This window comes from Rana temporaria, chromosome 6, assembly GCF_905171775.1.
Source record: "Rana temporaria chromosome 6, aRanTem1.1, whole genome shotgun sequence".
Classification (NCBI taxonomy): Eukaryota; Metazoa; Chordata; class Amphibia; order Anura; family Ranidae; genus Rana; species Rana temporaria.
The window spans coordinates 167,140,499-167,163,456 of NC_053494.1; the positions used below are offsets into that span (position 1 = coordinate 167,140,499).

The following is a 22,958-nucleotide window of genomic DNA, read 5'->3' on the forward strand; positions in this document are numbered from 1 at the left end:
AACAAATCAACGGATTCAGTGACAATTTACACGTAAAGACAAAGCATAAGGGGGTGGGTTACTAAAACTGGACAGTGCAAAATCTGCTGCAGGTCTGCAGAGAAAACAATCATCTTCCAGGTTTTATTGTCAAAACTTAATTGAACAAGCTGAAGTTAGAAGCGGATTGACTACCATGCACAGCTGCACCAGATTCTGAGTGCTCCAGTTTTAGTAAATCTCCCCCCATTTCTTTTAGTATGAATAGAGTTGGTAAAGGTGTGATTGCTATCTGGGGCTCCTTTCACACCATTGTGCTGCACTATCATGTATGTCCCCTGCCACCGGATGTGCATTACAGCTCACAACAAAGCATGGTGACACACTACTGTGTATTGTAGTGTGCTGCATTACAACAATTTAATCATTGCACTTAAAGCGGAGTTCCACCCAGGAAAACAACATTTGGCCAAAAGTCCTAAAAAAAATAAATTAAAAAAAAGTGAAAAAAAAAATTTATACTCACCCGAAATACCTGTTGCTATGCGGAAGTCCGTAATCTGCCTCTTCGGCACCGCTGTGTGTTTTCTTCTTCTCCTTCTCCTAGTGAATGGGGCGCGCTGCTTTCTGGGAACTGTGTGTGTTCTCAGAGAGCAGCCGCCCAGTCACAAGCCGGCATGAGACTCATACAGGCGCAGTAGGAAATGGGCAGTGAAGCCGTAAGGATTCACTGCCTGTTTCCCCTAGTGTGAATGGCGGCGTGGGATCGGCATCGGGGGGGCCATCAGCGCAGGCAAGTAGGACAAGGTAAGTGTCCTTATTAAAAGTCAGCAGCTACACTGTTAGTAGCTGCTGACTTTAAAAAAAAAAAAATTGCGGGTGGAATCCCGCTTTAAGTGCAATTTGGTATTTTAGACAGACCATTAAAATAAAAGTTATAAGTGGAAATAGAGGGCGCTCAATACTAAACACAAAACTTAATTGGTGCTAAAGTGTCAAAAAACCAAAGTCAGCAACCTGATCCGTGATTAGATAATTGAATTAACATATGTGAACAATAAGTTCTAAAAAAATGATTAATAAATAAAGTCCCAAAATATTGCAGACAGCGCTGCACATTAATGAAAATGTGATTCAAAGTGATCAAATATGAAGAGTCTTTTTTTTATAATCCAAACGAAGAAAAAGAAGAAAATTATCCAAAAATCTTCAGTTAGAGTGATCTTCTTAAAAGGGGAGAAAAGGAAGGGTGCCACCACCACATTTATATCTTCAATTCCACCCAAGGTGTAAATATATAGATTGCTCTTACCAGAGCTTGTTGACCACTTTAGTGAAAAAGATGGTCACACAAGCTTATGCAGGATTGTGCCTGCGCACATGCGGATAAGGGAAAACCGATAATAGATCCAGGAGCTCCAGATAGGATATATGTATAAAAGGAAAACCAAAAGAGATGCCAATAGCGTGATAACGTTTAATTAAAATTAATTAAAAACATGGAAAACAGCCAAATGGCCTCTTACTTAGAAGGGTGCCCACCCGGCACTGAGGCTGCAGACTTGCTACCGCCAATATGCGGTTCGAATTATCGGCTCAAGGGGAGGAAGCTGCCGCCGTCACACCACCATCGAAACCTCACTGACAACACTCTAGAGCGGGGGGACGTCACGTGACCAGGGCCGCCTCCGACGTACGTTTCGTTGTGAGACGTACTCACAACGAAACGTACGTCGGAGGCGGCCCTGGTCACGTGACGTCCCCCCGCTCTAGAGTGTTGTCAGTGAGGTTTCGATGGTGGTGTGACGGCGGCAGCTTCCTCCCCTTGAGCCGATAATTCGAACCGCATATTGGCGGTAGCAAGTCTGCAGCCTCAGTGCCGGGTGGGCACCCTTCTAAGTAAGAGGCCATTTGGCTGTTTTCCATGTTTTTAATTAATTTTAATTAAACGTTATCACGCTATTGGCATCTCTTTTGGTTTTCCTTTTATACATATATCCTATCTGGAGCTCCTGGATCTATTATCGGTTTTCCCTTATCCGCATGTGCGCAGGCACAATCCTGCATAAGCTTGTGTGACCATCTTTTTCACTAAAGTGGTCAACAAGCTCTGGTAAGAGCAATCTATATATTTACACCTTGGGTGGAATTGAAGATATAAATGTGGTGGTGGCACCCTTCCTTTTCTCCCCTTTTAAGAAGATCACTCTAACTGAAGATTTTTGGATAATTTTCTTCTTCTTCTTTTTCTTCGTTTGGATTATAAAAAAAAGACTCTTCATATTTGATCACTTTGAATCACATTTTCATTAATGTGCAGCGCTGTCTGCAATATTTTGGGACTTTATTTATTAATCATTTTTTTAGAACTTATTGTTCACATATGTTAATTCAATTATCTAATCACGGATCAGGTTGCTGACTTTGGTTTTTTGACACTTTAGCACCAATTAAGTTTTGTGTTTAGTATTGAGCGCCCTCTATTTCCACTTATAACGTTCACAATCCAGCATTGTTTATGAGGAGCAGCTTTTTGTAATATTATTGTTTAGGTTTATTATTTAGGTAATCAGGCGCGGAATTTGTTGCTATTTACATTAAAATAAAAGGTTCAGACTCATCCAAAAGCTTTAATACATTTTAGAACTTCCAGACCTACAACATTTAACTCACTCAGGGTTTTTGAGCATTCTTGTGTTGCTCTTGCTTTGGGTCATCTTCATGGGGTTAATTTACTAAAACTGTAGAGTGAAAAATCAGGTGCAGCTGTGCTCGGTAGCCAATCAAAGCCTAAAGCCTCGTACACACGATCAGTCCATCCGATGAGAACGGTCTGAAGGACCGTTGTCATAGGTTAACCTATGAAGCTGACTGATGGTCCGTCGTGCCTACACACCATCGGTTAAAAAAAACATCGTGTCAGAACGCGGTGGCGTAAAACACAACACGTGCTGAAAAAAACTAAGTTCAATGCTTCCAAGCATGCGTCGACTTGATTCTGAGCATGCCTGGATTTTTAACCGACGGTTGTGCCTACTAACGATCGTTTTTTTGCCATCGGTTAGGAGTCCATAGGTTAAATTTTAAAAAAAGTTGGCTTTTTTTTAACCTATGGTTAAATAACCTATGGGGCCCACACACGATCGGTTTGGACCGATGAAAACTGTCCATCAGACCGTTGTCCTCTGGTTAACCTATCGTGTTTATGAGGCCTAACTTCAGCTTGTTTAACCACTTGACCACTGGGCACGAAAACCCCCTTAATCACCAGACCAATTTTCAGCTTTCGGTGCTCTCACAATTTGAATGACAATTACTCAGTCATACAACATTGTACCCATCTGAAATTTTTGTCCTTTTTTTCCCACAAATAGAGCTTTCTTTTGGTGGTATTTGATCACCTCTGCGGTTTTTATTTTTTGCGCTATAAAAGAAAAAAGACTGAAAATTCTGTAAAAAAAAAAAAAAAAAATCTAGTTTCTGTCATATTAGCAGGTTATTTCTCACACACAGCATATGCATACTACAAATTACACCCCAAAACACATTCTGCTATTCCTCCCGAGTATAGCGATACCACATGTGTGCGACTTTTACACAGCGTGGCCACATAGAGAGGCCCAACATGCAGGGAGCACCATCAGGCGTTCTGGAGCACCCAGGCCAATTCTGACATTTCTCTCCTACATGTAAAAATCATCATTTATTTGCTAAAAAAATTACATAGAAACCCAAAACATTATATATGCTTTTTTTTCAAAGACCCTAGAGAATACAATGGCGGTTGTTGCAACTTTTTATCTTGCACGGTATTTTCGCAGCAATTTTTTGAACGCGTGTTTTTAAAAAAAAAACCGTTTTGTGCTTAAAAAAAAAAAAAAACAGTAAAGTTAGCCCAATGTTTTTGCATAATATGAAAGATGAAGTTACGCCGAGTAAATAGATACCCAACATGTCACCCTTCAAAATTGCACACGCTCGTGAAATTGCGCCAAACGTTGCTACTTAAAAATCCCCATAGGCGACGTATTGCAAGGTATTGGAGTATTGAGGGTATTGCGGAGTATTGGGGGGGTATTGCAGAGTATGGGGGGGTATTGCAGAGTATGGGGGGGGGTATTGCAGAGTATGGGGGGGGTATTGCAGAGTATGGGGGGGTATTGCAGAGTATGGGGGGGGTATTGCAGAGTATGGGGGGGGTATTGCAGAGTATGGGGGGGGTATTGCAGAGTATGGGGGGGGGTATTGCAGAGTATGGGTGGGTATTGCAGAGTATGGGGGGGTGGGTATTGCAGAGTATGGGTGGGTGGGTATTGCAGAGTATGGGGGGGTGGGTATTGCAGAGTAAAATAAAAAAAATGATGAGTGCAATACTCTGCAATACCCCACCCCATACTCTGCAATACCCCACCCCATACTCTGCAATACCCCACCCCATACTCTGCAATACCCACCCCCCCAGGGTGGGTATTGCAGAGTATGGGGTGGGGTATTGCAGAGTATGGGGTGGGGTATTGCAGAGTATGGGGTGGGGTATTGCAGAGTATTGCACTCATCATTATTTTTTATTTTGCAGAGTATTGCGCAGGGATGGCTGGATCTGTGACTGCAATTGTCACAGATCCAGCCCACAGTGCGGCGGCTGCTGCTGCCGCCCGATCCCCCCCCCTCCCTCTCCTCTCACACTGTACCGAACGGTACAGAGAGGAGAGGGAGGAACCGGCGTCATTACATGACGCCGGTTTGTTTACAAGTGATCGCGCCGTCATTGGACGGCGCGATCACGTGGTAAGGAGCCGCTTCCATTGGCTCCTTACCGCGAGTGCTGTTGCTGCGGGTCCCGTAGACCCGGCGAGCACCGGCGATCGCGTGTGCGCGCCCGCTCGGGCGCGCACAACGCAGTCTCTGGGAGGACGTACATTGACGCCCTCCTAGAGTACAGGAACCGCTCTGTAGCCGTATTTTGGCTATAGGGCGGTTACCAACTGGTTAAATAAACTTTGACAAAAAAAATGGAAGCTAAGCTGCACCACATTTTGCACTCTTTTTTAGTTTTAGTAAATCAACCCCAATGGTTCCTAATAAAAGATTTCTCTTAATATTGTCTAGGAAATGCTAGGACACAAGATAGACATTCCTTCAGATTGTATGTTTGTTTTTGCACCTTTTCGGGGAAAGATTTACTATTGGGCACCATAGGCCTGTGCCTATAGCCTGCATAGTTCTTGTTCACACATTTTCCCCACAATAATTAGGAATACAGTACAGTTATCATTTATCTGCTTATTTTAGAACTGGCGCAATGTTCCTTGCCAAGTTAAAAGCAGTAACATAAATTGTAATGTGTAGATGGGACAATCCTAGTATGGGGAATTGATTTGTGTGTCGAAGGTTGTGTGCCTACAGGCAGAAATCCCGTCCTTCGCTTAAAAGAATATTTTTCAACATGGTCACGTTAAGTAAATACATCTGGTCCCTCCTGGAGAACTCACCAAAGAGTTTAAACTCAACAAGGATTCTATAAGGAATTATAGATTGTTACTGAATTACACATTTCTCAAGATAGCAAAGAATAGAAAATTTGTGTACGTTTTACCTATATTTATTTATCTTTTTTTTAATAGGAACCCTTGGTTTTTGGAAATCACCTAAAAATAAAACCCCCGTTTTGCACAGGCTGCCCGGTATGGATCTAGGACACTGATTACAGGAAATCCTCTGGTACTTTACAGATGGAACAGTGGAACAGAAACTTAGAAGCTAAGGAGACGATAGGATGGTACTAGTCTATTATTCCCCATGCGTCCAGAGCAAACTTGGCTCCCCCCCATCTCTTCTTCATCCAAACATCCCTCCATTCTGAGAGTACCAGAGGAATTCCTCCACCATCGGCCTGTATACAGACTGGCCTGTACAATGGGGGATTCTTCTGTGGCATGTCATACTACTAGGATTAGTAACGTGCAAATACAAGCCTACGTTAACAAAATATAGCTTGATTTGGCCTAGAAGGATTACAGTAAGAAACTTAGATTAATTAGAACCTATAGAAATAAATTAGCTAATCCATTTAGGGTCCATTCACATCGATCCGGAACTTTGCAGTGTGTTATGACGCACGTTAACACGCATTGCGTTAAGGTGGCTTATGCATTTGAATGGGTTGCCAGTGGACTTGTAATCCCCTGCACCACAACACACGATAGTAGAGGGAAGCACCCAGTAGTAACGAATGCCATTAGAGATTGGGCTCTGTTATGAATAATGGGTTGCAAAACAAGCTAAAAGTCGGCTTATCCATTATCAACTCCTCTATGAGCTGTCCTCAAAATGCTTTAAACCCCCAACAATTCTTGTGATATTAGTTTTCGGTCATGATCTAAACAACCCTGTCATTGGTTTCATTAGGATTAGGACAATCACATGGAATTGAAACTTGGTTACATATAGCTTTATTTATTTTTTTGTTACAGTTGTATATTGCTTGCTTCATTTAAAGGATGTATATGTTATGCATAGGTTGTTGAAAAAAGCTACGGTATGTATGATACTAAATCTATATGCATACAAACGGTATATCCTAGTAAGGAATGGGTACACTTCTTTTTTATGAAAATGCTATCTTGGATTTTTAGGTGGCATATGTACTGCCCATAAGTGATTTTGGAGGTTTTTTTATTGACAAATAATATATTGATTAGGATTATGAGATTTGCAGCTTTCTCTTTGGAGGATATACATATTTATTTCATTGGGAATATGTATTCTGTTTTTCTGAAGTGGTCTCATAAAGTGCACACAAGGTTTATTTTGTATATACACTTGTAGAGTCCATCATGGAATAGTAACTACACAATATGCTCACCCTACGTGTGTACATTGAGCTATGTCTTATACAGCACCTGTCTCTGGATTCATGTTCTTGATAATTCAGCTCATCATGTCTCCAGTAAAGTACTTTGACGGTTAGTCTGTAAATGCCTGGATGATGTTGCTGGTTCCCAGACAATTGATAGCTGCACCTAAAGACAGGAAATGAGCGTATTTGCAGACGAAAGTTGTTCACTTCCTGAAATCATTTGTCAAATGCTGTATTTTAGAAGACTGTCTTTCACACAAGGACATCTGTTCACAGCCTTAACTCTTAAAGCATACCTCTAAGAAATACACAAAATTCAATCTTAAAAGAGAAATACAGAGGCTGGCATTGCTGACCTATCCTGAGAATACTAGTTGTTTGGAGGATGTGCTAGTCTATTGACTTCAATGCTTTTTGAGTCACTGACCTAGAACCAAGTGCACGTAAGACGATGGTCAAAGCCAGAAAGCTTTCTTCTGCTTCTTACAAATCAGTGACCTAAACAGCACATCCAGAGCAAAGAATTGGTCTCTTTATGCCAACGCTCAACCTACTTATACTATATTTACAGTACCTTTGCTACATTCCTCTTCCACTCTGTTGCTCCTGATGGGGAAATCCCAGAACTTAGGGGTTTCCAATAACATGTTCACTGCTGAACCACATTCAAAAATGTGTATTTAATATTCAAGCCTATAGTTTTAGCCATAGGCAGGGGAGCAAACTTAGATGAGAGCCTCATAGTACATTTTATACATTCTGAAGGGGGTTGCACCTTGAATGAGACTCTTTGGTGATATTCATTGGTGCTAGTCCTCTGACTTCAATGCTTTTTGGATCACTGACCTAGAACCAAGTGCACGTAAGAGGAAAGTCAAAGCCAGAAAGCCTTCTCATGCTTCTACCAAATCTGTGACCTAAACAGCACATCCAGAGCAAAGAATTGGTCTCTTTATGCCAACTCTCAACCTACTTATACCATATTTACAGTACCTTTGCTACATTTCTCTTCCACTCTGTTGCCCATTTGGAGTGGCTGTGGAATGCCTGGAGCATGGAATGGATATGGAAAAACATGTGGGGTCCTCCCATAATGAAGTCAGTCATGTGACAAGAGGCTGAAGTGCGTTGAGGCTAATCTAGTTGCAGTGGACTTTTGTAAACCTGAGTTTAGTGGCTGACGTGGGCTTTTTTAGTTAATTACAGTTGCAATGTTTCCTGGAAAGCATTGGGTAGTTTTAGGCTGCATTCACACCTGAGCATTTTGTCGCCTGAAGCGCGACGCCCCAAAACGCTAGAGGGGAAAAAATACATTATTCTCTATGGAGATGGTTCACATCTCCACTACAAAAACGCCTGACGCCTCACGCCTGAAGCCCAAACAAGTTCTGGACCCTTTTTTGTCGCTAGAATTTGGGCGTTTGGGCGTTTTACATTGGTGACCCTAGACCTGTAAAAAATTGCGGTAAAAAACGCAGCGTTTTGTCGCTGCAAATCGCGGTAAAAAACGATGCGTTTTGTCGCGGTAAACGCCGCAAAATGCTACGCTCAGGTGTAAATGCAGCCTTAGCACCAATTGATTTTACTCTCAGAATTCAGAAGACTGCAGTGGCATGATGATGTCATGAAGAGGTGACCAGTTGCCTCAAATTGCAGCACTGGATCAACCAGTCGTCACTCCAAGAGGGAACCCCTGTTGAGGACAGTGCAGCTTGGTGAATATAAAACTAAGAAACATACAGGTGCATTTTGAATGGGTGAGAACGGGGAGGTCTTAGACCAGAGATGGACCAACTTATGTATGGTAAACAGTCTTACCTTGGAGCACTGGTGTCCTGTGTTTGATTCCCACCCCAATGTTTATCTCTGTGGAGTTTGTGTGTTACCGTGTTTCCGAGTATTTCCAAGTATGTGTGTGTGTGTGTGTGTGTGTGTTTGTGACTGAATAGGGTCAAGGATTGTGAGCGCTATAACATTTACAATGAGAACTTCTGGCTTTGCCAATTGTTTCAAGGATGTGCCTTTCATTATGACTAAAGATTTATTTGTGTATGGAGAGCTTTAAAAAAAAAAAACAGGTCAAAGGGACATATAAAATCAGATAATGAGCTGCTACAGCCAAACTGAAATCACTGGAATGGCGCCCACATCATAATACATATATTTAATCCACATTTACTGTGTGTTTTAAAGTGGTAGTGAACTCCCATGTATGATTATTACCTATAGGAAAGCCTATAATGAGGCTTGCCTATAGGCACTGTAAATATTTGCTAAACGTGCACCGTTTAGGAGATATTTACTTTTCGATGTAGCTGGTGATGTCACTGGTGCATGCTCTCTGAAGGAATGGCATACCCGTGCCGTTCCTTCAGAGCTGTCCCATAAACGGCAACTCCAGCCGCGTGTGCAGGATTGACTTTGTCACTGGCTTGACCAATCAGATAGCCAAAGCCCACGAACCCTAAAAGAAGGCCGGGTGAAGATGGAAGCGCCTTTAGCAGTGACAGCGCACTGCTAGAGGGCTTCGTTTTCAGGTAAGTCTGTTTTGGAATGTGTCAAGATACTGTAGTATCAAGAGGAACCCCACACAAGCACAGGAAGAGCATGCAAACTCCATGCCGATTAGCGTTCTGACCAAGACTTGAATTGATGACTCCAGCACTGCATGCCAGAAGTGCTAACCACCAAGCTACTTTTCTGTCTGGGAACCATGTTGGCAGCAAGTTAGAGCCACTTACCAAATAGGCTATTAACAGTTTTTCTCTGAAAACCCAACTATTTTAGTTCAGTTTTCTTTTCTTTTTTTTTTATTGTGCTAAAAACTTGACAGCATTATATACATTTGAATGAAAAATAAGTAGAATGGTTTTTGTTCAGCAGTCAGTATATATGCCTTTTTGGCTGTTCTATGCATCCAGATCGTTGTAAGAATGAAGTAAGACTGCCCCCACAGGCAAGATCTGGAATGACAGGTCTTTTACTGTTAAACATTTAGCTGGCTCAGGAGTGTGCAGGTTGCAAGTAGGAAACTCTGCTTGAGTCTTCACTGGGGCATCCTAATGTTTGGAGGATTTGCCTTGGGTGGAATTAGAAAGGGCAATAGGTCTAATGTTCAGGGTCACATGTTTATGCCCTGCAGCAGGAAAGTGGCACGGGGTGTTGTCTGCCGGATGTCAGTGTGCGTATTTTTTCTGTGCCCAGCTCTGTCAGTTTTCCTCTGCTTAATTGTTCTTTGTGGGATTTTTCCCCCGTTTGCTTGACACAGAGGTTAAACAGATGACTTGTACTATTCACATTGATGCTCTGGATAATGAGTATTTACAGTGTAATTTGTCAACAGGTCTGTAGGTGTTTGTTCCTGAGCTTTGCAGAAACCGGTGGGATAAGCAATACAAAATTAACGCCGTTTTCTCTGCTCTAGCAGCATATGTACATCTACCAGAACTGAAAATGTTTTAATATCATTAATAACATTATAAAATAACATATTCACAACTTTCGCAAGACTTTGTCAGACAGTTAAAGGAAATACTCCAACTTTCCCGTTTGCATCAGATGATTAAAAGATTGAGTATTCCTAATTATGATGAATTATTATTATTATTTTAACCACTTGCTTACTGTGCACATTTACCCCCTTCCTGCCCAGGCGAAATTTCAGCTTCCGGCACTGCGTCGCTTTAACTAACAATTGCGTGGTCGTGCGACGTGGCTCCCAAACAAAATTGACGTCCTTTTTTTCCCACAAATAGAGCTTTCTTTTGGTGGTATTTAATCGCCTGTGCGTTTTTTATTTTTTGTGCTACAAACAAAAAAAGAGCGTAAATTTTGAAAAAAAAAACACTATTTTTTACTTTTTGCTATAATAAATATCCCATTTAAAAAAATAAAACATTTGTTTCTCAGTTTAGGCCGATACGTATTCTTGTACATATTTTTGTGAAAAAAAAAAAAAATCGCAATAAGCGTATAGTGACTGGTTTGCACAAAAGTTATAGCGCCTACAAAATAGGGGACATAATTATGATTTTTTTTTATTATTTTTTTTTTTACTAGTAATGGCGGCGATCTGTGTGTTTTTATTGGGACCGCGACATTATGGCGGACACATCGGACACTTTTGACACATTTTTGGGGCCATTCACATTTATACAGTGAACAGTGCTGTAAATATGCACTAATTACTGTATAAATGTAACTGGCAGGGAAGGGGTTAACACTAGGGGGCGAGGAAGGGATTAAATGTGTAGCCTAGTGAGTGTTCTAACTGTAGGGGAAGGGGACTGACTGGGGGAGGTGACCGATCTGTGTCCCTATGTACAAGGGACACAGCATCGGTCTCCTCTCCCTGACAGGACGTGGAGCTCTGTGTTTACACACAGAGCTCCACGTCCCTGCTCAGTTACTGGGCAATCGCGCGTGCCCGGCGGACATCGCGGCCGCCGGGCACGCGCATCGTGTTCCCAGTAAATCGGCGGGTGCGTGCGCGCCCCCTAGCGGCTTTAAAAGACGAGGACTTCATGTGACGTCCTGTCAGAATAACTGAGCTACTATGCCGCCGTCAATTGACGGCGGCTGGTAGACAAGTGGTTAAACATTACACCATATATGACACCATAGACATAGTGGGGTGGATGGTTTAAGGATAGGTTCATATCTATGCTTTTTTTTTTGTATATTTTTCATTTTGCAAAAACGCACTACAGTGTGTGTGGGGGTAAATATATATATAATATACAGTGAGGGAAAAAAGTATTTGCTCCCCTGCTGATTTTGTACGTTTGCCCACTGACAAAGAAATTATCAGTCTATAAATTTAATGGTAGATTTATTTTAACAGCGAGAGACAAAATATCCAGAAAAACGCATTTCAAGTACTTGGTGGAGAAACCTTGTTGGCAATCAGAGGTCAGACGTTTCTTGTAGTTGGCCACCAGGTTTGCACACATCTCAAGAGGAATTTTGTCCCACCCCTCTTTACAGATCCTCTCCAAGTCATTAAGGTTTCAAGGCTGACATTTGGTACCACGAACCTTCAGCTCCCTCCACATATGTTCTATGGGATTAAGGTCTGAAGACTGGCTAGGCCACTCCAGGACCTTAATGTGCTTCTTCTTGAATCACTTCTGTGTGTTTTGGGTCATTGTCATGCTGGAATACCCATCCACAACCCATTTTTAATGCCCATTTGACGATACATGGCCCAGTCCATCGTCCCTTTTATGCAGTGAAGTTGTCCTGTCCCCTTAGCAGAAAAACACCCCCAAAGCATAATCTTTCCACCTCCACGTTGATAATGGGGATGTGTTCTTGGGATCATAGGCAGCATTCCTCCTCCTCCAAACACGGCAAGTTGAGTTGATGCCAAAGAGATTGATTTTGGTCTCCTCTGACCACAACACTTTCACCCAGTTCTCCTCTGAATCATTCAGATGTTCATTTGCAAACTTCAGACGGGCCTGTACATGTGGTCCCTTAAGCAGGAGGGACCTTGCAGGCACTGCAGAATTTCAGTCCTTCACAGTGTAGTGTGTTACCAATTGTTTTCTTGGTGACTATGGTCCCAGCTGCCTTGAGATCATTGACAAGATTCTCCTGTGTAGTTCTGGGACGATTCCTCACCGTTCTCATGATCATTGAAACTCCACGAGGTGAGATCCTGCATGGATCCCCAGACCGTGAAAGATTGATGTTTTTTTTCTTCCAAGAGAGTTATTTTGTGTCTCTTCCATTTGCGAATAATCGCACCAACTGTGGTCCCCCTCTCACCAAGCTGCTTGGTGATGGTCTTCTAGTCTACAATCTTGTCCCTGACATCCTTGGACAGCTCTTTGGTCATGGCCATGGTGGAGAGATTGGAATCCGATTGCTTCTGTGAACAGGTGTCTTTTATACAGGTAACAAGCTGAGATTTAGAGAACTCCCTTTTAAGAGAGTGTTTTTAATCTCGGCTCATTACCTGTATAGAAGACACCGGAGGGCCATAAATTGCGGATTGATGGGATCAAATACTTCTTTCACTCATTAAAATGCAAATCAACGTACACATTTTTTGAAATGCGTTCTTTCTGGATTGTTTTGTTATTCTGTCTCTTAGGCCCCGTACACACGTTCGAGAAACTCGACGGGCAAAACATACCGTTTTGCTCGTCGAGTTCCTTGTGAAGCCGCCAAGGATCTCGGCGAGCCAAATTTTCCCATTGCCCAACGAGGAAATAGAGAACATGTTCTCTATTTGGCCCGACGAGATCCTCGTCGGGTTCCTCGGCGAAAAGTGTACACACGACCGGTTTTCTCGACAGAATACGTCTCCCATCGAGTTTCTGGCTGAATTCTGCCGAGAAACTCGGTCGTGTGTACGGGGCCTTACTGTTAAAATAAACCTACTATTAAAATGGTGGGCAAATGTAAAGAAATCAGCAGGGGATTAAATACTTTTTTCCTCACTGTGTATATGTATATGTATATGTGTATATATATAAATATATATATATAAATTAGGGGCAGACTTGGTCTTTTATTTTTGCCATCACTTTCTGTGTCTCGATCAACCATTGCATCATCCATGACTCTTTTTAATTGGAATGATGTCATACAAACACATCCTTCTTGAAGTTTGTTCAAGCCTTCTCAGCCTTTTAATCTCACGCACACTGGAGACTTTGGAGAATTAGGTAGATGGCAGATAGGAAAATTGCTCAGAAAAAAAAAAGTATTTTCTGAGTGCAGTGAAAGTTCCTTTGTCCGAAGCTCTAGAGATGATATTGGATTTCTAATAACATGGGAAAAGTGCCAATGTGATTGAATCTGCCACTTTTGTCCAAAGAGACTGCGTAGAAAGTTTTAATATAGGTTGTGCTGAATTAAAATGTACATAGATAAACAAAGCACAAAAGCCCATTTGTATATTAGATGTAGCTTGGGGACAATATATTGACCTCAGAGGTCACAAATGTGTGTACTCCTCTCCAGCTCTAATGACTGATCGACTTTTTGTACCTTCTACCAACCTGGGAGGACACTTATTTTAGCATTTTCATTCATTCTATTTTTTATTATCTATCTGTAACTGCAGTGCATCAGGGTTAGCTATAATCTTGCTTTTCTGTGAAGTCTCCATTCCAGGCCTGGAACTACTGAACATCAAATAAACTTCAAAAAGCACAAAGTCATTAATTTAATTTGCTTCTTTCTCTGTAGTAATGACTGCAGCATCCAAAGGTCCTTGAGATTAATTGAACTTTTGAACCGCGCTGATTTGTAAAAACTAATTTTCTATCCCCATGTGCAACAATGTTGTTGATGTACTAAGTCCAGATATCCTTTCTGTTCTGGGAGTTAGAAATATCCAAGAATACTTTGGATCACGATTCCATAAGGTTTGTATGTTGCTGTCACTTGTAATTTCCCAGTAAGTAAAAAGAAGTACAGAATTTTGCAAACGAGTAAAAACAAGATTTAGTATAGTGTGCCTTTTATGTTCGTATATTTTCCAGTACTGTTATTGAGCATGCGTCATTTATTATATCATGCTATGCATTGGTGTAGTGTTTTAATAGAATGAGTGCACAGCACTTCATTTGTAGGTAGCTTAGTATTGCACTTTATTTCTGTAAAGGTATACAACAGCCTAATTTATATATATATATTATAATTTTTTTTTTTTTTTTACTATTAACATAATTTATATTCTGTTGCCTAGTTAACAAATAGAAAAGCATACATGCCATTGTTATCTTTTCTTTCTTTTTTTAACATGAGATTTACATTTCATTCAATATTTTTTATAATATCTCACATTAAATTGGAACTTCACTCTCTCAGTAAACATTGACCATTTTTAGTCCTTATGCTGATAGGATTAGTAAAGCAATTGGAAAGTATATTCTAATGATTTTTTTTTACTTTTTTTTTTTCTTTTTAATTGGTCACTTCCTGGATTTCAGACCTAGGCAAATTATGTTATACATCCCAGGAGTCTTCAGGAGGGGAGGAGGGGGTTTTCTTAGCTAAGCACACCTTCCTGTCTGCATGCCTGAGCCAAGGGCTGATGGATTCCAGGAAGAAAATGCTAAATGAATCATCAGCCCTTACTCAAAAATGTTTGTTTGCCAGTACTCCTATTACGGAGCTGGACCATCAGTGCGGGCATGGTGCGGGGCCCAGGATCGGTCAATGAAGATATGCCCAGGGTCTTTAACAAGTTATAGAAGTGTTTCTTTTTCAATCACAGTCCTTCTTTAGATCCAGTCATGCATTATTTATACAGTACATACTCAAATGTAATCATATTACAATATGGTTGTCAGGTTCCCCAGCAGTCTATTTTGTGGGTTGGTTTCAAACCTATGGCATATACAAGCATTGTATGGTATACAGAAAAAGGGGGGTCCCCCAAAGAGAGTTGGGACTTTTCAGGCAACCAAATATAGGTACAAGACCAGTAGGTAGAAATGTAATTTATTAAGTAGTCAATAATGTGGACAACATTGGAATTGACTGGTTGATAAAAACAATATCAATATAATATCGTATCTATCTTCTTTTTTTTTCTTTTATCTTTATATTGATATTGTTTTTATCAACCAGTCAATTCCAATGTTGTCCACATTATTGACTACTTAAACTATATTTAATAAATTACATTTCTTCCTACTGGTGTTGTACCTATATTTGGTTGCCTGAAAAGTCTCAACCCTCTTTGGGGGACCCCCCTTTTTCTGTATATATACAAGCATTATACTGTATGGTAGGGAGAACCCTAGAACAATTGTTAATAATCACAAAGATTAACCCAAATAAGTTGAACTAAATCTGAAACACCACAATTCCCCCAAAGAAGAAATCATTCATTCTGCTTATGTAAAACCTATATTGTTTCTTAAAAATGTACCGTATGAGAAAACATATAGCACCCTAACACCTAAAAATTATTAAAAATCCAATAGAATGTATGCAAGAGCCCTCAAATAAATACCAGTTGAAATTGGTGTATAATCCAACAGCGCATACAAATAAGAAGATTTTTTTATCACAGCTGTAGTAACATTATACATTTAATACATAATTGTTAATAACCCCCCAATTGTTGAGTAATATAGCCAGAAAGATGGCACTATTTGTTTCACTTCACCTAAAATATTATGCCGCGTACACACGAACGGTTAAACCGATGAGAATGGTCTGATGGACCGTTTTCATCGGTCCAAACTGATCGTGTGTGGGCGCCATCGGTTAAAAAAGATCCAACTTGTTTTAAATTTAACCGATGGATTCCTAACCGATGGGAAAAAAACGATCGTTAGTAGGCACAACCATCAGTTAAAAATCCACGCATGCTCAGAATCAAGTCAATGCATGATTGGAAGCATTGAACTTCGTTTTTTTCAGCACGCCGTTGTGTTTTACGTCACCGCGTTCTGACATGATCAGTTTTTTAACCGATGGTGTGTAGGCGCGACGGACCATCAGTCAGCTTCATTGGTTAACCGATGAAAACGGTCCATCGGTCCGATCTCATCAGATGGACCGATCGTGAGTACGAGGCATTAGATATGTATTTATGTTGAATCTGTTTTATTGAGTTTAAAGCATTTGTAAAACATATCGACTAAACATATGTCAGGAATAGCATATGTCCTTTGAGTGTACAAGTCTACATTAGGATTGAAAGGACAATAAAAACATGTATCACATATGCATAGTCCGGTAGATATCCTTAATGAACATATAAATAAGTGAAATAAACCAATTAATGGTAAATCAAGTTTAGAGATGTATTTAAAATGTGTTCATTGTACAATACCATCACAAAGAGATAACATACATATTTAACAGATGTAACTAAAGTTTCCGGTACAAATAACCAAAGCTTTTTTTCTTTAGTTTTGATTAGATGAAGGATTTGGTTGGGTAAGAATTGAAACCTCTGTAAGTTTACTTTTTGCTTTCTGTGTCCCCTTGGGGAGATTTCCGTATACAAGCCTTGTCCCTGAGTCACTATAGGAAGTGAGGGGAAATCTTTATAAACCGATAGGAATTCCTTTTCGTTAGACAGTTGTCATCAGAACAGGTGTCCTCATTGGAACTCCCCAGATGTCCCCATTGGAGAACTTTACCCTTAAATCTTGTTCTGGAGACAATTATAAACTGTTGGTTGCCCATGACTTTCTGTACTGATGATTGTCTGTGTAGACAGACAATTGTCACTAGAAGAGGTACCCCATTTAAAGATTTTTTTATTTGGGGACCACTGTAAAATTTTGGATATCTCTTCATTTTCTGTTTTGGGTCAGATCAGTGTCACCAGAACAAATGGAGAGGTTGTATGACCACAGTGGGTTCTAACCCTTGCTTATAATCTCTCTAAAACATAAAAAGTTTTTGGCTATAACTAATTTGCAGGAGTTACAGAGAAATGTTTTGCTTGTTTATACAGTCCTTGCATTCACTCAGTCCAGTAAAAACTCTGATGACATTGTCTATTTGTGTGCAGGCAGGAGGCTCCCAAGTCATTTTCACAAACCCGCTGGAGATTGTCAAGATTCGCTTGCAGGTCGCAGGAGAAATTACAACAGGCCCTAAAGTCCGCGCGCTCGCTGTGATCAGAGATTTGGGTTTCTTTGGTCTTTATAAGGTAAGTACTGATGATATGCGAAGCTCCAGTTAAACAGCTGAAAACAAAGCTGAAATTCATACAACTGAATGAACGCTTTGTGAATATGTGTAATCTGCATTCTACTGTGTTTTAAAAACTCAATATATTTACTGTGTATGTTTCTATATACTGTATGTGTGTATTTATTTTATTTATTATATATATATATATATATATATAATATATATATATATATATATATATATATATATATATATATATATATATATTACACACACACACACATATATACACTCCGTAGCCACTTTATTATGTACACCTTGCTAGTACTGGGTTGGACCCCCTTTTACCTTCAGAACTGCCTTCAATCTTCATGGCACAGATTCAACAAGGTGCTGGAAACATTCCTCAGAGATTTTGGTCCATATTGACATGATAGAATCACGCAGTTGCTGCGCATTTGTCGGCTGCACAACAATGATGTGAATCTCCCACATCCCAAAGGTGCTCTATTGGATTGAGATCTGGTAACTGTGGAGGCCTTTGGAGTACAGTGATCTCATTGTCATGTTCAAGAAACCAGCGAAGATGGGAGAAAAGACTGGACAGCCGCACTTCCACGAAATTCTTAAAACGTTGCTTTTAATGGTAAAAAATGGAAACGGCACTACAAATCACAGCAGACAGTGGGGTGGATAGCTGATGCATTTTGCACTGGGGTATCAGCGCTTAGTCATATGACTATGCGCTGATACCCCAGTGTGAAACGCGTCAGTTATCCACCCCACTGTCTGCTGTGATTTGTAGTGCTGTTTCCATTTTTTACCATTAAAAGCAACTTTTTAAGAATTTCGTGGAAGTGCGGCTGTCCAGTCTTTTCTCTGGTCTTCGCTTTGTGCATTGCCAGCACCCGCGCTTTTGAGAGGACAATGATTGCTGAGTGCACTCACTTAGAGCGGAAGTTTCCCTTGTCTCTTCAAGAAACCAGCGGTGAGATGATTTGAGCTTTGTGACATGGTGCATTATCCTGCTGGAAGGAGCCATCAGAAGATGGGTACACTGTAGTCATAAAGGGATGGACATGGTCAGCAACAATACTCAGGTAGGCTGTGGTGTTTAAAAGATGCTCAATTTGTATTAAGGGGCTCGAAGTGTGCCAAGAAAATATCCCCCACACCATTACACCACCACCAGCCTGAATTGTTAATACAAGGCAGGATGGATCCGCGCTTTTATGTTGTTTACACCAAATTCTGACCCTACCATCTGAATGTCACAACTGAAATCGAGACTCATCAGACCAGGCAACGTTTTTACAATCTTCTATTGTCCAATTTTGGCAAACCTGTGCAAATTTTAGCCTCCATTTCCTGTTCTTAGCTGACAGGAGTGGCACCTGGTGTGGTCTTCTGCTGCTGTAGCCAATCTTCTTCAAGGTTGTAAAGAGTGGTTATTTGCATTAGTGTTGCCTTTCTATCATCTTGAACCAGTCTGTCTATTCTTTTCTGACATCAACAAGGCATTTTGTCCACACAACTGCCATTCACTGAATATTTTCTATTTTTTTGGACCATTCTCTATAAACCCTAGAGATGGTTGTGAGCAAAAATCCAAGTAGATAAGCAGTTTTTGAAATACTCAGACCAGCCTGTCTGATACCAACAACCATGCCACGTATATAGTCACTTAAATCCCCTTTCTTCCACATTCTAATGCTTGCGTTGAACTTCAGCAAGTCAACTTCACCACGTCTAGAAGCATAAATGCATTGAGTTGCTGCCATATGATTAGCTGATTAGCAATTTGTGTTACCAAGCAATTGAACAGGTATACCTAATAAAGTAGCCGGTGAGTGTATGACGAGAATGTAACTCTAATAATTAGATGTGAAGCTTCATGTGTGTTTTCCCACCTCTAGCCTGCTAATGGGACTACTAGTGAGTACCAGTCACCCAACTAGTTACCGTATTTATCGGCGTATAACACGCACCCTAACTTTAAGAGGGAAGTTTCAGGATAAAAACTTTCCACAGCCCCCTGCATATACCACGCAGGCCAGGGGTGTATTTAGGTTTTGTGCTGCCCTAGGCCTGGTGAAACTCACGCACCCCCTACTTTATATATGATGCACCCCTTCCTTTTTAAGACTCGCCCTGTCATTTTCATGGGATGAGGACAGAGGGACGCAGTGGGATGAGAACAGAGGGACGCAGTGGGATGAGGACAGGGGGACAGGGTGGGATGAGGACAGAGGGACAGGGTGGGATGAGGACAGAGGGACAGGGTGGGATGAGGACAGAGGGACAGGGTGGGATGAGGACAGGGGGACAGGGTGGGATGAGGACAGGGGGACAGGGTGGGGTGAGGACAGAGGGACAGGGTGGGGTGAGGACAGAGGGACAGGGTGGGATGAGCACAGGGGGGCAGGGTGGGATGAGCACAGGGTGGGATGAGCACAGGATGGGATGAGCACAGGGGGACAGGGTGGGATGAGGACAGAGGGACAGGGTGAGATGAGGACAGAGGGACAGGGTGAGATGAGGACAGAGGGACAGGGTGGGATGAGGACAGAGGGACAGGGTGGGATGAGGACAGAGGGACAGGGTGCGATGAGCACAGGGGGAAAGGGTGGGATGAGCACAGGGGGACAGGGTGGGAAAAGCACAGGGGCTTTTTCGCCTCCCCCCGCAAAGTGCCGCCCTAGGCCTGGGCCTTGTCGGCCTAGGCTATAATACATCTCTGACGCAGGCACAGTTTACCCTCTATTTTCAGGGTAAAAAAGTGAGTGTTATACGCCAATAAATACAGTAAGTCTTCCCTGTGTTTTCACATTCTTCCAGTCAACTTACAGAAACAGGAATCAATTACAGCCTGTAGGGCAGTAAAGAAGGGGTCCCTAGCACTCTTCTTTCTATGGAAATGTGATCACAGAGTTGCCAGGCAGTGCGCTGCATCGGACAGTGAATTATATTATGGTAATAGAACAAAGAGGCCCTGATAACCACGGTGCCATCTTTGAAGAATTATGTTATTTTGTCATGTCTGTTACCATGTTAGGCACCAAAGTGACATCGGACATTTTTCTTCAATGGGAATTCTAGACAGAAAGTCAGACGTGTATTAAGAACACTTCTTCTCATATTACAGTCTTTCGTTTTAGTATATTTTAGTTCAATCTGGAGTTAAGTTTCCAAAGAGCAGTTGGTACAAATCACAGAAAATCAAATATACAGGAGTTACTGAGTGTAGGAAGAATAGTGTTACATACTGACAGTAGAGAAAACACGAGAGTGTCACAATGTGCTTAACAAAAAAGGGTTCAGAGAGCAGTTATGCTACAAATTACATAAAACATAATAATTAATCAACAGATGTAGACTAGTCTGGTTAGGCCATAGACAATCACTAAGAACATGGTAAACGGTGGAAACATAAATAAGAACTAAGAATAAGTGCTACTTGAGATGTACAATCAGAATAATCCAAACTAAGAGGACAAGTTGGGTGGAATAGAAGGTGCAAGAAATAAAGATGGATGTATGATGACTAAAGTAATATTAAAAAGGAGGATGGCGAAGGAGGAAAGATCAGTATGAAAACAAGAAATCTCCATCATGGCTCAGGTTCGATCAGGAGCCTTTATTCAGAAATCCAAACCTGGCAGCTCCTTCAGAACCACATATGTTTAAATTTCAGTGGGCTGGTGAACATGCAGGAATGTGCAAAATGTACAGCAGGCACAATTTTTTAAACCATGCTGCACCGAACCACATGGTACTGCAGTACCATACGATTTGGTGACGGCGAACGCACTTGCGTTTGATAGATGCATGGAGGTGCCATTAAGAAATAATTGGAACCCACGCAAGTCTGCAGACTGCGCTGCATTTTGGTGCATACTGGAAAACACACACTTCTGCTTCTGTTCCCACACCGTGATTGGTGTAAAGCATCCTTGAATGCAGGAAAGAGTTGAAACACCGACCAACAGGTCCAGTTTTTCTAACAAATGCTAGGATCTATCACTTTCCTGGGATAACGGATGTTTCAGGTCCCTGATAGAATCCAACTTTGCTTTACATTCTTCCAGGGAAGTTATAGTCACCAGTTTCCAAAGACGGAGTGTTGGGCCCCTTTCACACTGGGCGCAGGAGGTGCGCTGGCGGTATAGCGGCGCTATTTTTAGTGCCTCTATACCGTCGTTTGTGCCGCGATATTCGGCCACTAGCAGTGCGGTTTTAACCCTTTATAGCCGTGCTGTCCCATTGATTTCAATGGGCAGCAGCGGTAAAGGAGCGGTAAAAAGATGTGGCTAGCAGGACTTTTGGAGCGGCCCTGAAGACTGCAGGGCAGGATTTTTTTAGGCATTATTTAGGTGCTATTTTTAGCGCTAAAACGCCTGAAAAACGCCTTGATGTGAAATGGGCCTTACTGCCCTAGCAGCAGAGAATACATTTTAAAATGTACATACATACTTATTCATAAACATTAAGCTTTTTTAATGTTACCAAGTCATAAATTGTTTAGTAGCCCTTTACATATATATATAATATATATAGAGATATGTGATAATCAAATTCCTCTGATATGTATAGTGGATTGCAAGTTGAAAAATCTAAATTTATTTTCAAAGGAAGTTAAAAAAAAAAACCTTGAGCTACATGATGATGATGTATGTCCCCCTGACACCTGCATGGACCAAATTGGTCTCTATTAATCCTGATGGCTTTCATGTGTCCCGGGTAGACAGCCGATTCCGCCTTATTATTTCAGCTGCTGCCTGCATGACCATCCCATATATGTCATATGTGTCTTCATGCTGTTAAGCACACACGCTACATGTGTCATGTATTGGAACATGGGTTCAAAAAATTATAGAGGAAATTTAGTGTAAACAAAACCTTTTTTATAGTTTCTACAGGAGAACAGTTAAGACCTCCAAATATAACCTGTTTAAAAAACGTTATCTTTTGTCTCTGAAGCTGGGAGTTTAGGTAATTTAATGGCATTATTCAGATGGCTCCTGCTGATTCATGGAATCAAATCTTTAATTTTTTTCCTGATTCACATCTGATTTGTGACGCTGAGAAAGGGGGAGGTGGCCAGTTATCTTCATTTATGATAGCCAATATGATTGGCAGGTAGCGATCCATTACACACAGAGAGCGACTTTTGATAAAGGTTCAAATTTCTACATACAGTATGTGTTTTTAAATGAGAAGTATAGTTCCCCAAACGGTCTGTCTATTGATAAAGCTGCGATGGGCAATCTCCACACTTCACAATCTAGTCCGGTTCATCTCAACTAAAACAGTCTCTTGTACTAGCAACAGGAAATGCCAAAAATTCTAATGCTAAATTCACAAAAAAATGCCGTGGGGTACCCCCCAGTCAATACCAGGCCCTTCGGTCTGTTATGGATGTGGAGGGGACACCCCCATGCCAAAATTTAAAAACAAAAATAGTGTGGGTTCCCCCCAAAATCCATACCAGACCCTT

General features: G+C 41.2%; 1 protein-coding gene across 1 annotated transcript in view; it reads left to right on the top strand.

Moving 5' to 3' along the window:
* The window catches only part of SLC25A12 (solute carrier family 25 member 12), a 192,678-nt gene that overhangs the window by 138,043 nt on the left and 31,677 nt on the right, over positions 1 to 22,958 (top strand). The window contains exon 14 of the mRNA XM_040357756.1: positions 17,337 to 17,477. Within this exon, the coding sequence (XP_040213690.1) occupies positions 17,337 to 17,477 (141 nt within the window). The remainder of the gene's footprint in view (positions 1 to 17,336; positions 17,478 to 22,958) is intronic.